We start from the raw sequence: 17,169 nt of genomic DNA, 5'->3' as shown, positions 1-17,169 counted from the left end.
GGCATCTTATAACTGATTGTAATGCATCACCAACGTGCTAACACTGCACAGACTTCACAGTGGTGTATACAGTCCATCCATTACAAGTGATCATACACGTGAATCCACTGACAGTAGCTTATTATCAACAGATCCAGAGTACACTGGACACAAATCAAGTAGGCGCACCTTAACTCGGGAATCAGAAGGATGGAAAGCAGGACATAACCTCTGAACAGCTATAGGAGGAAAATTCTTGAAAAGCCCCCAAGGTGGACGTACCAAGAATGAAGCCAGGAGTCTTCGCTATATGTGACCTTTATGTGTCCTTGATGAAGCTGTTTTGATTTGTACCAGTAGTATGCTGTCAGTATGTGCATGAGTGAGCCAGTAGGGCAATTGATATTCAGATGTTTAACTTCCACTATTAAAAAAGACTTACACTTTTTAGCAAAAGCTTAAAGTGGTTTGATTTAAACTTTGCAAATGTAACCTGGAATGCATCTCTTCCTCTAATAAAAGTGCAAACAAAACAATACAACGAAAACTATCTTTTACCTGCAAGACTTACGGCTTTATGTGACTGTGGGTGCACGTGGCTGCAGCATAAACAGACACGGTGTTCCTGCATGCGAATTCTTCCCAGTCTCAAGTCTCAGTTTATAAATAACCATGTTGTCCCTATGATGCTTAGTCTGTAATCACAGAGTTGGTCTCCAGAGAGAATTGCAGAGGGGAAAAAGGGGGTACCAGTCCAAGTGCTAGAAAAGAATGAAAGAAAAGTATGTCTTTGTGATTTTCCCTGTTCACTAGCAGTATTGGTAAACAGTACTAAACCCACATCTCTTTGTTCCGCCGCTGGTTTCCTCTTTCTGGTGCAGTCTATACAGCTGGGCAGTTTCACGATTAAGTAGCAGCAGGAAGGTGAGTCCTCTACCACATATACCACATATTGCACTTGTTTTAAATGTGTAAATATTAAAAGCTAACAGTAGCCTTTGCTGGGATGGTTAACCTTGCTTATCTTAAAACCACATATACCACATATTGCACTTGAAATAGTTACCTTTGCTAGCTCTTATCTTAAAATAGTTACCCTAGCTCTTTCCAAATGTTAGCAATGTACCTAGCAGCAACTGTAATAGTAGCTTGTTTATATATACTGTATATCTTCATTTTGTTAGCTCAGTTTGGTCAGCATGTTTCAGTTTCAGGCATGCAGGCACGCTATGTGCTGATATGTGCATGCTTATTGTTCTTTGTGAAGAACAAGAGGAGAAGTAAAGTATTTGAGTTTTGCAGCTTGACTTTTGCTTCCCTCCTTTCTCCAGCTCACTGACATTTTGTGGTGGGTACAGGAGGATTTGCGTGTTCAGGAATGTGGCCTGTGGAGTGTACCTGACCTTTTGAACTTGTATTTCTGGGTAATGGGTTTCGCTCTCTCTCTCTCTCTCTCTCTCTCTCTCTCTCTCTCTCTTTAAATTCTGTTAAAGTATGCTAGATTGCAATGGCTCGTTTTTATTAGTGAAATATTTCACATATTTAATCAATAGCTCACCTTAAAATCATATTGTTGCATTTTTCTTTTGGCCAATAGATTTTTTTAAAATTTATTTAGTGTTGGACATAGAGATGTCTATAACAGAGTATTAGGGCCACATTAAGAAAAAATATATTCTTGATCATTTTGAGAATAAAGACAAAAATCTGTTTTCAGAAAAAAGGCAAAATGTGGAGTTTACTGTTGTTGTTTTAACACAAATTGCCACATTTGCTATACCCTCTACAAAATACCTTGGTTAGATGAGTTAGTAAAACAAATTGATCAGCTGTCTTGTGATGCAACATACATCCCTTTTATTATAAGAGGCTGCAACCATTGATAAACCATAACGATCATATGTATATACACCTGTATGTATATTAACAGGTGGGCCAGTTTGAATGTGAAACTTGATGCAAACATTATCACACATACAGCATTTACTAACAATTACATGATTTTTTTTTTTAAATCTATTATAAATGCCAGTTTGTATCCTTGACCGAATTTTGTTTGGCTCATTGCTAAATATAGAATAAAGAATTTGAAAAAGCTCTGCAGGCCTTAATATTATGGAACTAAATGGCAAGCACCGAAAAAACAAAGAAAAAAATGTAAAATCTCTTTTAATCTCTTTAAAATCTACAGATCTTGTATCTATGTGTTTCATGCAGATAGTATTTCCTTTTTACTTTACTAAACCCATCAACCAAAAGAAGCACTGCACTGCAGAGCTCACTGATGGACACAACAGTAATATTTACATTGCCACACTACAAGTGGAAAATGAGACATTCATAGCAGGTCAAGGGTGAAATGGCTGGTGAGTGCAGTTTGTTACAACAAGGCAAAAATAAATAAACTTTTTATTATATTTATGTTTTTTTTATTATAATGTTCTCTTTTCTGAGCTTTAATGTGTTTCCTTTCCTTTTGTGCACTTTTATTTTCTCTCTTAATAATAATAATAATAATACATTTTATTTAAGAAAGGGCCTTTCAAAACACTCAAGGACACTGTACACAAGCAATAACAACAACAAACATAAAAATTTACAAAATAATAAGGATACAACATTGAGCAAATACATAAAATAAATTAAAGTAGCAGGATGGAAAATTTATGAGGAATAGGCTAATGTGAATTGATCTATCCCTGACATTTAAACACACTTGCAATTCTTGTTAGCAGTGTACACATATAAACACACCCTTTGTCAGTCTGTCTCTTGTGACCCTGCAGACAGAACTCTTGCAAAGGGATGTAGGGCAGTATGTCCTAAAATATCTTACAGACTATTTTAAATTGACTATACACCACTGAAAAAATGCAAACTAAAATAAATAAGGTTAAGAGGTGCTACGCCACCAGTGCTATGAGGTTGTGCATAAGCAAATGATTTATCTGGCTTGATGCTAACACTAGCCTCCTAACAATACACTGTACAAACTAGCTATTTGGCACATAAGACAATTGTATGATGAGAACACCAGCTCACTGAAGTGTAGTAGGTTAATTCACTAGGGAATGCAAATATCTGTACAAATTTTCACAACAATTAATGTGTAGTTTGTAATTTTCTTTCTAAAAGAACCAAAGACAGTCCAAAATTTAATATCCTACCACTGCCAGTAGCCTGGTTAATCACAATGTCGGCCTCCAAAGTATAAGTTAGTGGCTTTTATTTGTCCGTGCAACTGCTTCTTGTCTGGGTTGGATCAGAAATGTAAACATTGTTCATGCCTGGGTGTTTCTGGCAAAAGTACTTGGCAGCTGTTTGTGCTTAATAAAGCAAATATATTTTTTGTTTCGGGTTACGTCTGTAGTTGTATATCCGATAGTTATACATTCGATATATTAGATTGCCATAGTGTGCCATACACTTATGTGTATAATAATCATACTATTAGTGACTTAATCCATGCCTTACATTTAGCTTTGTAATTCTAACCAACACATATTCATTACACACATGTAGACTCACACATTCCCTTCACACTACTAATGTATCATGTGATGAAAGTTAAACCATGTTTCCTAACAGGACTCTGATATTTATACACACATTATACACACACCAAATAGAGGTTACTATAGAGGTTATAGAGAGTTTTGAGACATACTATGATCACTGTTCATTCACTGCGGTGAAGATGAGAATCAGATGTGCCCCACGATATTTTGTCATCTTTATAAGTATGACATTTAGTGTTTGTATTGCTACCCATGCAGAATCATGCTTTTTTGTATAGACCCCTAGCCCTTATTTTTTCCATATTGCCTCATTAGCAAATGCATCCAGAAATTCACAAGAAACAGACTTCCCATCTCATGTAAATGAAATGCACTGATGCATCGTGACTGAACGATAGTAATTCTGAAATGTTTCTACAAACATAAACTTATCCAAAAAGTCTGAAATAATATTTTAAAGAAGTGTTTCTACATGCTTTCATTTTCAAGCTGTACAAGGATAAATGGAGAAAATCAGATAAGATTCTAGCCAAAACATTGGCCTTACTCTTATCTCTTCTATTCGGTTTAAACTCTTTAATTAACAGATTAAAAAACAAGTCCAGGAGAAAAAGGTTTTCATACCATTGTTTTTGCCAAACTCTGTCCTTGTGTACAGCACGTGCAGCACTGTCTGGGTCTTTTAGAAAAAAACATATAATCCCCAAGGACATATAAACCAGCTCTTGGCCTACTTGGTTCATGCTGAGTACACTTGTCATTCCCTGCAAGCGTTTCATAAAACACGTACGCTAAAGCAAATGAAAAATCAATTGTGCAGCATATGTTTATGCATCAACTACCCCATATCACAAACACTTACGTCTTAACCGTCCTCTAATGTCATTTGACAAAAGTGGTTTGATACTGGTGTGCCTTAGATATACTCAAAATAGAGAAAACAGGTGTTTGCACATTCACATATGCATCTGACACACATATGCACTCTTCAAGATTATGACTCCAAAGTGTAAGCGTGAGAAATAGGATGACCTCGTTGCCCACAAACTCCCCTGAAGTGTCATCGAAGGAATGCATGACGAAATGAGGGGGGCTGTTTTAAGCTGTACTGTCACTCCTGGAAACTCCACAAGGATGGCAAAGGAAAGCCCATGAGGTCAGCCCTTGAAATGCAAAGAACTTGTCACCTCAGTGAGGCTGATATTACGATGCATGATGTACAATATGCTAAGTAATAATAAGTAAATGACACTTAGCTTTAAACATTTTATGGTGTTTTTGTTTTGCCTGTAATGCATTTGAAAAACTAATTTTGGGTTTTGTAAATAACCCCAATCACAATCCCAGACTCATTATATTCAAGAGCCACACATTGAATATAGCGACTATTTACCAAATGCCAAAATATTTTTTGGCATCCCTGAAGAGACAGCACAATAACTGAGCAGACTCACCTCACAAATAATCACAGAAGTGGATAGAAGTGGATGATCAAATCTATCTAAACCCATATGATTATTGATATCTATTTTAAGTAATTTGTCTGTTCACTGAACAGAACCATCACTCTGTATCTGTCCTTGATTTTGCTCATGACATTACTGTATGCAATAGTAGTACTTGCAACCTGCATGAAGCATCTCAGCAGAGAGAGTTCAGAGTGACTTAGTATGAATTAAACATAACAGAAGTCACTACATCTGTTTTGTTGTGATATTTTCCATGTGAGCACTAACGGTGTGTTGGATTTTTTTCTGACTAAGTTGTTCTGACTAAGCTGAAGTGCACTGTCTTTTTTTTATCCTCTGTCTTCCACATGAGGTCATTGACCCATTCATTGGCTATAGGAACATGTATATGGATGATGATATGACAAATGCCTGCTGCTGTCTTTTCCTTTCTTTTTCTGATGTGAGAAATTCTGTCAATGATGTATTCAGAATAGTCAGAAATAGAATAGATGACTAAGTCTGTGATTTTCATTTTTCACAGGAGAAATTGAGAACATGACTCTACATAGGTACGCGCATTTCTGTCTGATCAGATGACCTGTGTCACATGTGGAAGAAAAATATTTGTCAGCTACAGTGTGACCACGGGCAGTCTCCACCAGCCCTGGCCTGCCAGCGTCAGCGCTGACACTGATATATTTAGTCATTACAGTTACAGTCAAGATGACGTAATTGGGATGATGCTGGGGCTGCTGATCAGTCTGTGCTGTTTTATGTTTGTGTTTGTTTACTAATCGACAGTGACGTTTACTACATGTCATGCTAAGAAAACTGTATCCATTTTTCTGGAACCATAATTTATATTCCCTGAGCTGAAAAGCCTACAGCCATTGAATATGTTTCATTTACAGCACACTCATAGTAATCTTAGTCTAAATCTAAAATGCAGTTTTAACCTTAAATCAGCAGCTGTAATTTTAGTTGTTGGAGTCATTGCCAAACTTGAAAGTGGAGCAGGTGCATTCACTGACTAACCTCCCCATTTTCTCCCAGTGCAGTAATAGCTGATACCACAAATATAAAACAGTACTTAAAAAGATCAATATAATGAACTTTCAGTGACATCTTGCTCACAAAGTACGATTTTATGTATATACTACATAATAGTCTGCTTAGACTTTTGACACATCTGCATTTCCAACTAAAACATCATTTTAAAACAATACTTTGAACAATATCAAACAATAAGTTTGATTTGTGTTGTTTCAAATTATTTATTTATTTTTTGATTTATTTATTTATATATTTTTACTATGTATTAATATTATAAAAATTAAAATAATTGTACAATCACAACAAAAATTAGGGGCTTTAAATATTTTAATGTGAAATTGTAATACTGCACATTTTTTTCTGTATGGTATTGCATTAAAATGGAAATAAACATAATTTATAACATAACATAATTTAGCCTTCGTCTGCATGCAGAAAAATTCACAGACACACAGTGCCACAACATGCCAAGATGTTTGAGGTTGCCCAAAATGCCAAGATGCCAAATGTCTTATGGGAGTGCTGTCTAATACCAACAGTGATTCCAGTAATCTTTGAAAGTTTTTAGATAAAATTAGTCTGGAGCAAATTGTTGTTTTATTTTGTGCCATAAAGTAAAATCCAGAGTTGCCGCTCCTTGTGGCTCATAACACCAAAAGCTGCTTATTTCAGGTTTACCTGCTCCATGCTTTGGCCATTTGTTGCAAGTCCTCTCAAACTGAATTTGAGTTCCCTCAGGGTGCTTCTGTTTTCTTCACACACAATGCATGTGACCCAGATAAGTTTGTCTGCTGGTTGTTGTATATATAGACTGTTTTATGCATTTGCAGATGCCACTGGGTAAGAAATGAGATTGTTGTACCAACACAGGGACTGTTATATGTCACACTATTTGCCTCTCCTACAGTCATGTTTACACATGAACCCTGCAAGCATCGCTGCCAGATGTGTTTCCGCTCAGGTGGGTCAGATGAAGGGCAGCTGAACCCTTTTGTTAAGCACAAACTATTACATAATATGTTATGATGGTGTATACAGGCATTTATCAAACACAATAAAATGAGTGTGTTACATTTCAGGTGTCAGTTGTTTTTATTAAGTGGGAATAATGTGCAGAAAAATAAAGCCTCATTTTTATTTAATCACAATTTTAGTTTTTAGTGCCATCTTATCTTTAAAGATATTCAAATTTTAGTTGTTCAATTTTTCCTGGAATCTTATTTACAGAGTTTATTCTTTGTTTTATCTCTTTTTGATTTTTCTGATAATTTTCTGCTGTTTTTTTTTTTATTTATTCAGTTGCATCTTCTGTTTTTACCTGTTGTAAACAAGGCCTCGACTTCAGTGCATCTCTGAGTTTAGATTATTACCGCGTCTTTTTATTATTTATTTAATGCTGACCTAGGAAACAAATTTCATTCTTTTGTGTTTTTAATATCATGAATGACAATAAATGAATACTGAGATAGATATTTACTGAATGAATGTGTGAATCTGGTAAATAAATAGAAGCTTCTTTGGCCAGGTATAATCTAACTCTGGTATCTCGTGGCATTCCCTTTAATACAGGAGACTGAAATAGATTTCCAGCTAAAAACAAAAACAACAGCCTGAGCCACTGTGGCAAATCTAATGGCTTCTGAGTCTTCTACTCTCAACCTTTGGTTTGGTTTCTTTCAAATGACTCTGTGTCTGTATCAAGTATCTTTCTCATCTTCTCTGTGTCTATGTACCCCCCTTACAAAACCATAAAAGCCCCCTAGACAGAGATTCACTTCTCACATGTTTATTTTGAGGGACTGACTGCTACAGAAACTGGAAACATGACTGGAGGAAAGGAGGGGAGTAGGAGGAACCTGGCAAATAGAGAGTAGGGAGGGAAGGAGAGAGAGAGGCTGAGTGGGTAGTGCGGAGCTATAAAAGACAATGCTGGAGCTGTCTGTGGCATTAGCCTCAGCAGACTCAGAGTCTCACACACACACAAAACAAGAAAGAGTGGAGACAACGGGCAACAGCAGAGCTGAAACACACTGAGTGCTGAAGAGCAGAAGCTGACCAGAGTAGTTTCAAAGCAGCTGTATCTTCAAGAATACTACAGTGTACTTGGACTTGGAGCTTTCTGGAGTGTTTGTTTGGCTGGACTTTGGACTGACAACTCCTGTGTTGCTCCTGAGAAAGAGTCTCTTCGTTTAAACTGGAAACAGCACAGAGACAAACTGTCCGCAGAGAAGTATTCAAGCTTTCACTTATAGAGCCTTCAGTTTCACTGGACTCCTGTTCTACCATGGCTGCTGTACGTCAAATGGTTATGGAGGCCTCTGGCTTCCATGTCCTGCCAGCTCACCTTATGGCATCAGCTATGGAGGAGTTTCCCCAGCAGTTGCCCGTACCAAAGGGCCCAGCAAAGGGCAAGAGCCGCTCCCGTCGACCTCGTGAGGCTCGCTTCAAAACACAGCCGGTCACCTTCGCTGAGATCCAAGAGGTAGAAGAAGAAGGCTCCTCGCCCCTGGAGGAGGAAAGGGCACGGCGCTCCTTCTTGCAGTCACTGGAAAACCTGCGGCGGAGCACACAGACCCTCCACTGCCCACCTGCTGCCCATCACAGCTGCACCCCTACACCCACACAGGCCAGCCTGGACTCCAGCGACTCCGACTCCACCCAGTGAGGGCAGAGACGTGACCTTCTCCCGGCTCCCATGTTCTTCGCTTTGCCTTGACCCCACTTTGAACTGAGGTCAACTGAACTGTACCAAAGTGGCCTGTCTGCCAGGCTGCCTGTGTGTAAGCTGCTGCTCTTCATTCAAAAGCCTGCCTTTTAAAAAATACTAACATGCCAACACAGAGTATAGAGCTTAAAGATGCACTTACAGCATATCTGTAATGAGCTCTACCACAGGCTGGTTACACTGTTCCACAGATATGACGAGTGTAAAAGTAGCAGTGTTGAGCGCATCACTCTTCATACGTATTCCTTTTCTACTATAGTCTGAGAAAAACTTGAAGGATGAAAGATAGATGGTATTTTCCCATTTTAAAGCTGTATAGGTATTTTTTTGTTTGGATCCATATTTTTCTACTTGAGTCACCATAGAAAGAACTCTTAAAAGTTTTAGTATTGTGACTTACAAGGCTGTAAATACTTTGACTAAGCAAAACGCCCAGCATCGAAAGTGACCTGGCTGTCACTGGAGCAGTAGAGTACCATTGACAAAGCTTTGTCAAGAGTTTGAGCTCTTGTTTTCCAGCTTCGGTTCATGTGCAAAAACATACTTTCTGCATACATGTCTTTATTTATTCCCTTATTTTGTTCATAACCAAGTGGAGCTGTAGATGTAATATTATTTTATTGTTCTTTCTGACTTCTAAAGTCACCTCGACTTTCAAAGAAAAATATAACTTTTATACTTGTTTTTTTGTTTGTTTTACTTTATACATATATGTTTGTCGTATGTACCTATAAATAAATATTTTCAAATATTTTGAACCATTTTCTGTTTTCCTTTCTTTGTATATTCCAGTTTGGGAAGAATTATCATAGAAAAACCAAAAAAAAGAACTTTACAAGTTAACAGTTATGACTTTTGATACAATGAGGACTACAGCAAACTCATAGCCTACATAGATTTAACAGATTTTCCATTACCGGTGTTATTGTTAAGATAAGCTTATGCCTCACTCGCTTGTCAACACACTTGTCAACAGATGACCAATGGCTTTAAAGGTGACGCAGTTTCAGTAATGTTGGGTTTCTAGCAGCAAACTCAGGAACAACAAGCTCACACCTGCTCTGAACGGCCCTCTCCCACAGCAACGCACAGAGAGCCACTGCAGCCAATTGTGTCATGGAGTGACACGGACTAGAGATGAGACAGTAAGTGGGCGGCAGTTACAGGATAGTGTAGGATTTACACACTAATTTTCTTGTTATGAGTGAAAACACAAAAACTTGCCTTACCCTACCAGTAGAATTCATGCTGCTTAGTAGCCACCAGCTGCCTTTTCTATTGGATTTCTGTACTTGGGTTTGGCTCACAAAATAAATATAATCCCCAATGTTTATCCTAGTGAAGTAACATGTCAGCAAGTGCAAAAATATGTCCAGGCCAAAAAAGCATCCTGAACTTACAAGCTGTAACATCCCTGACCCTGTTGCTGCTTCTGACGTAAAGCAAAGCACAACTGCGCTTTTCTTTACAAAAAACAACAACAAACAGCCAGTTCCAGTTATCCAGCCAAAGTGGACATGGATAAAGACCAGCCGGTAGCACATGAAAGGTCTCCAGAGCTCTTTCCCCATCCTTTACCCAAACACACTCATTAGTCATTGTTTTTCAAGTGGTTGTGGAGCTGTTGTAGTTAACCACATACACAGCACACTGTTTGACGACGCAGCTCTGGAAACAGCTGAGTCACGGAGATATTGTTTGAAAAATAGAGAGAGAGATGGAGAGAGAGAAGAGAATCACATTTGTCATCTAATGCCGGGGTGACAGATTGATTCAGTCCATGCCTCCTCTTCCTGCCCTCTTTCTTCAGCAACCCAGTTTTTATTTTGCAGAGGAGCTGAGGGAGTGTTCAAGAGCATCACTAAAACAAAACCTTGCATGTGAAATCTTCTTTTAGTAATTAGTTTCACTGTCTGACTGCAAGACAGATTGCTCGGTGCTTTAAAGGAAGACGGATTGTAACGGTTTGGCCCGGATGACTGATTTTTACAGTTGTGAAGTGTCTGACAAATGTCCAGGGACCAGCAGTCCACTTTTTGCCTCAAAATGAAAAGTTTAAAGGGCGCTTGAACAACGAAGGGTTGCCATTCTTGGTCTGGGCACTGCACTCAAATCCATCAAGGGTGAACTCTTCCCCCTTTTAAAGATCTGGGCTAAAGAGCAAACCTAGCACTGAAAGCAGCCAGTTAAGCATGAAAAACAACATGAAACCAGTGTAAAAGAGTCCAAACTGGGGTAGTGTGACCCTGTGAAGTGCATGATGTCTTTGTAAACAACTTGATAGCAGCTAAAATAGCATAAAAGGGCAATCATCTGATAAATGAATATGTAGAACATGGAACAAACTGTACAGATGCTCTGTTTTGTCAGTTAACGAGCTAGATAGCCTGTAAGGAATAAAAAAAAAACTGAGAGGAAGCTGAAAAGATATAATCTTGTTCAGTGTCATTTTCCCTTTAATGTTGGTGGAATACCAAACTCCTTGAAAGGCAACATCACTGTTTAAAATACACCACTGTCTGGAGCTGATGTCTTCATTCTTTTGCCGCACAGCTTTGCTGACATGTACATTTCTTTTTATCCTCTTTCAACTCAACAGCTGAAGAGTCGAAAGGAGCTTGTATAAACACACGTGTCCAAAAAAATGTACATTCATGTCTGGACTATTCCAAAATAAGAAAAAAATGTGCTGTATTGTAAGCTAAAAGTAGATTCAATGTTTTAATCTAAATATTCTGCTCCTTAAGTAAAATATGCACCTTGTACCTATTTTTCACAAGTTTGTTTAGAGTTCTGGTAATAACACTTTATTATTGTAAAATTTGAAGTGTATGTAGAATATTCTGAAGAATAGAGGACTGAAAATTAAATCTTTTAACATGGACAACTGTACTTCATGTGGTCATTTTTAAAGTTTTAAAGTAAAATTATTACTAATTACTGACTCTAGCCTCTTGCTGTACTTGAGAGTGAGTCAGTCGGTACTTTAGGAGTTTTCAAAGTAAATGAAGGACAGATATGATTCTTCACCCAGGTGTTAAAACAAAACTAAAGTTTTAAACCATAAAGTGACGTGAGTAATGAATCATTAGAGCGCTGAATAATGGAAACAACTAATTCACTGCTTTTATGTTACCCAGCAAAATAAACCTTTTGAAAAATTGCTCACTTTTGGGTGAAAAGTCACTCTTGGTATTGCATTATAACCAGCTATGTTATCTGCTTTTTATTATTCCTTTTGGTTTCCACATAATTATCTAAACATGTGAACGCCTTTATATTATAAAATATGTCCTTTTATGTATTTGAGATATGTCTTAATTAGGTGTATATTCATATATCTGAAGGCCACATTGTTGCAAAATGTTCCAAAAACAAGAAGAAAACGTTCCATGATCATGATAACTATTTGACTTGTGTTAATCTGAGATTATTTTTTTTTAGGGTCACAGGGACTTGCATGTTAGCAGGGTTGTTCTAGTGGTGTGTACACTGAAAAAAAGGCCATGTTGGATTTACTTGATTCAATAGTGGACATTGGTTGCACACAAATGTTTTGCTTTGGCAGAAACTTAAACAACTGAGTTAAATAAACACAACTTATTCATATTCAATAAACCTGTGCATTTTGTGTTCATAAAACGTGATTGAAACATGTTTAGATGAAGTAAATTGAGCTCTTGGAATATTTTAATCCTTCACAATTTTGTCATTTTATTTCAACACTATTCAATAACCTTTACCCCAGTACTACAACTACCATCCTCCTATGTTTATCCTTGTTGCAGGGGGGCTGGGGTATAACCCTGAAGTGACAGGTTACACACTGCACAGCTCACCAGTCTATCACATAGTGACAAACAACCATTTGCATTCCCATCACAGGGAATTTAGAATCACCAATTAACCTAAGCTAACGCTAATAACCGCATGACTTTTAACTTTTAACCAGAAATCAGTGCAAACTAGCCAGATTGTGGATTTGAACCCAGGACCTTCTTACTGTGAGGCAACAGCACTAACCACCATGTCACCAATCCAGGGTTAAAGAGCTATGATTTCAAGGCTTGATGCAGAATTTTCTGTACCACAATAAATAGCAATAGCATACGCGTTGTGTGTGTGTAGTTATCTGCCTCTTATAACTCCAGTGATTTTCCTGCAGTTTGAAATCTCATGTGATCTTGTTAATTTCATGAGTCCAGCAACTAACCACTCTTACTAGATTGTATCATGTCATCTCAACAAAGTAAGTTGTTGAATTTCATACAGATCCTACATGATTTAATTACGTTCAAGATAGAAACATGAAAATTTTGTGTTCAAATTACAAGGTAGACTTTTTTAATGTAACAACCACCCAATTTACTTCTTTCGATATACCAAAAAAAGTAGAGGTGGCTGTTCGACTTGACTGAGATGGATGCCTTCCTCAAACCACGATCCAAAGCATGCAAGACTAAAATCAGGTGCAGTGTCGCGAGATTTAACATTGCTATATCACTGACTTACTTCACTCGAGCATGATATGAACAATTTAATCTACCCGCTCTGCATATTATGTAGTTTCTACACTATATAGTTACACTTAACTTTAAACCATGAGGCAATTGTGTTAAATACATGCAAGATGCTTACATAAATCCAAGAGCTGGCCAATCCCTTTTTTTCAGTGTACCAAGAGCTCAGCATAAATAGCTGGTACAATATTTGCTCTGGAACAAGAGTCCTCTCTCCCAAGTTCAAAGCATCTGCTGAGTGATTCCACCCACAGCTGAGAACATTATGACAAGCAGCACGTTTGTGCCTTTGTCTGTACAGTGTCTGTCTCACCCTAATTTTTATGAAGTTGTTGACATTTATAGCCATAGATGTATGATGGTCACTTGTCTGGTTGTTCTCTAGAAAAGCACACAGTGAAGTCCAAACTTAGCTGATAAATATTTAAAGCCTTTCATTTAAAAAAAATTATAAAATCTAAGGCTTATAAGCAAACAAAAATCATGACTGGTTAAATTAAAAAAAAAATTTAAAAAGTTGGCGTTAATATCAGATTTTCCTCTACTATCAGATAAAAGTGTCATGAAGGCAAATTAGCATTGAACAAGGAGTTCTTAATTTAACTGATGGACCACAGATGAAATGACAAAATTTGCACACCTCTCTGTAGCTTGTAGAACCATCTTTACCATCTTGAAGTGTTCAGTTTCTGTATGACTTAATCGGTTTCTCGCATCATTGTGAACGAATTTGGGCCCACTCTTCTTTAGAGTGTAGCTTCAGTTTAGTTTATTGAGGTTTGTGGCAATTTTATTTATGTACAATTTCAGCAGAGGAATTTCAGTCAGGTTGAAATTCAGACTTTGGTCTTGATTCTTTTCTTTTTCAGCCATTCTGTTATAGATTGCTGGTGTGCCTGGGATATTTGTGCTGTTGAACGTCCCAGTTTCGGCCATCTGCCTGACCCAATTTTGGACAGATGGCCTTAAATTTGACTCTAGAATGTTTTAGCATACAGAGGAATTCATGGTTGACTCACTGACCACAAGGTGTCCAAGTCCTGTGGCTACAAAATAAGCTAAAATCATCAACCCTCCACCACTGACTTGACATTCTGTATGAGCTGATATGCTGATATGCTGTGTTTGGTTTTCTCCATATATAGTGCTGTGCTTGATGGCCAAAAAGCTCCACTGTGGTCTGGTCTGTGCAAAGGACATTGTTCCAAACGTTTTGTGGTTTGTTCGGATGCAACTTCGCAAATTGTGCTGTCATGTTCTTTTCAGAAATAAGAGGGTTTTCTCCTGGAAACCCTTCCACACAAGACATACTGTACTTGTTCAGTCTTTTTATAATTGTGCTGTCATGAATTTTAACATTTAACATTTTAACTGAAGCTTGTAGAATCTGAGCTGTAGCTGTAGCTTGAGATTTTAACACTTTATTTTTTAGCACAGCACAAACCTTGGGACCCGAGAGATGCATCTGGATCTTAGGTGGTCCATCTACCACTCACTGAAGCCTCATCAGGAATCACTGTCGGGTCACATCATTGTCAGAAAGCCATTCTTAAAGAATGGAAATGAAGAGAAAGGGGTAAGGTATGCCAAATTGCCCAAAACTGTAATGAAAATCAATGGCAGCAGGTCTACAGCCGCCTGTCTCGATTTGGAAGTGTGTTTCAGGCAGCTGGGGGGTTAGTGTTGGTGATCTTGTCAACAACGATTGAATTTTGAAAATAGAAAAGTACAGATTTTGATCCATCATGCAGTAGCATCTGGAAAGCATCTAATTTACAACTTAAATAAATTGCAAGAAAACTTTCCTAAGAGAGTTCAGGCTGTTTTGAAGAATAAAGATGGTAATACAAAATATTGACTCACATTCAAGAAATCTCCCCAGCTATTTGCCACTTTCAGTACACGCAAAATATAGAGAAATGGGGCTCAAGACTTTTACACAGTTTTGCACCTAAAAAAACAAAAAACAGAAGTCATTGTGTAAAAATGCCATGTTCAGAATGATATACATTTTACTGGCATTTGAGGATTTATAAATGTATTCAAGATTTTAATGTTATAGTTGGAGTTTTCATTAACTTACACACCTGTAGGTAGCTTTATAAAATGTACATAACAGAATATTTATATATAATATTTGCATCCAAAATGTAAAAGAATAGAAGCAGGGTACCACATGTCGCTTCTGGACTTGTATTTTATTAACGCAGCTGCATTCATCTTGTCTCATGACTTAGGAAGGAGGCAGTCACAGAAAAAGTACAAAGAAAGCAGGGTCCAAGGCATTATTCTCCCTCTATTTCAAAGCTTCATTTCTAAGCTCTTCATCTCCCCCTGCTGCTGAAAAGAGCTGATTACTGATGCAACGCGGAAGGTGACCCACATATCACTTCACCCAGTGTCCTTTTCCCTTAAATCTGTTGTCTGAAAAACAAAGACATAGAACATAGATAGATAGATAGATAGATAGATAGATAGATAGATAGATAGATAGATAGATAGATAGATAGATAGATAGATAGATAGATAGATAGATAGATAGATAGATAGATAGATAGATAGATAGATAGATAGATAGCATTACCAGCTTAAATCCTCAGCCAATATTTACAAACCAGGCCAACTCTTGCTCTCTGAGAGTTTTTTTCTCCATTTTTGGCAGTGAGAGACAGAAAGGTTGAGGATACCAAACTCCCCTTCTCAGTGCTTTACTTGCCACAGATCCGTAAGTAATTACCATTGAACAAACATGCTGAGTACTTTGCTATTTTTGAACATCCTTCTTTCCTTCAAAGTGAAATACTATCACAGCAGATAAGTCAGATTAGGAAATTGCACTTTATTCGCTTTTGTCTGAGTTTTATTTTATGTTATTTTTCTTGTCCTAAAAGATTTGGAAATCTGATTCCACTTATTCAGAAAGTTTGAAATCCAGTTTTAGGTTCAGACCTTGATTGTAAAGTTTAGTATAAAGTTATGTGTATATTATTTCTTACTGTTCCATCAGTTTTTATCTGCACACTTTTTTGCACAGTACTTTGACATACACGTGTTTAAAAAAAGGAGTTAAGTCAACAGTGAACACTTTCGGATTAATATTTTCCTTCTTAACATCTAAAATAGGGATGTCAAAGTATGCTGTATTGTGGGCTGGATACAGCCCTCTTTGATCTTAAGTGGGCCAGATCAGTGAAAATCCCCTTTCAGTGCAAAGAAATGTAATTAATCTTTGAGCCATCTTAAAAAGGAAAAAGAAGTGCAATTTTAGCACATCTCTTAAATTATAAGAAATAAATCTGTAAAACTGCAGAAAAAGTGTATCTTACCTAATTACTCTGGTGTGCATTACATTTGGTATCTTTACATCTACTGACTACTTTGTAGTAGGCTAGAGGCTGATTCAGTTTACAATATAAGCAACACTGGTTACCATGACATTCCGATTTCCTGCCATAGTCCTGTTACATTGTAATTATAATCCAGAATACAATGGAATTTAGCATTTGAATAATAAACTGACAGTTTTAAATAAATTATTTGTAATGAAGAAATTTTAAATTCCATTCTTCAGGAATTCTTCCCAAATACTTTTTTTAAAACCTTCTATTACGTCCAACATGTAGGAAAGGATTGCATTATTTTGTTTTAGTTATTCATATTAAGAGCATTCAATCTATTAGGCTAACTGTAAATGTCAATATGAAGAGTCCTGGAGTCCTTTTTGGCAATATATGAATTAAGTTTGATTGTATTAAGTTTGATTGAGCATAATGATCATAATGGGTTATTTTGATTAACTTTTCTTGATTTGTTCTTGTTGTAGATATGATGGGTTTTAACAATCATATGTGGATGAGTTTTATGTGATTATTCATGTGATCAAAACTATTAGTAGTAGTAGTATATTTATACCCTTCCCTTAA

General features: G+C 37.1%; 1 protein-coding gene across 1 annotated transcript; it reads left to right on the top strand.

The window, feature by feature from the left end:
• Positions 1-7,961: 7,961 nt before the first annotated feature.
• On the top strand, positions 7,962-9,471 carry c7h11orf96 (chromosome 7 C11orf96 homolog). Its single transcript, XM_031731900.2, has one exon. It carries the CDS (start codon positions 8,286-8,288, stop codon positions 8,664-8,666), a length of 381 nt encoding a protein of 126 aa, XP_031587760.1. The 5' UTR covers positions 7,962-8,285; the 3' UTR covers positions 8,667-9,471.
• Positions 9,472-17,169: the final 7,698 nt, after the last annotated feature.

This window comes from Oreochromis aureus, linkage group 7, assembly GCF_013358895.1.
Source record: "Oreochromis aureus strain Israel breed Guangdong linkage group 7, ZZ_aureus, whole genome shotgun sequence".
NCBI lineage: Eukaryota > Metazoa > Chordata > Actinopteri > Cichliformes > Cichlidae > Oreochromis > Oreochromis aureus.
Note: the sequence above shows the minus strand (reverse complement) of the source record. Positions and strands in the feature narration are given on the sequence as shown.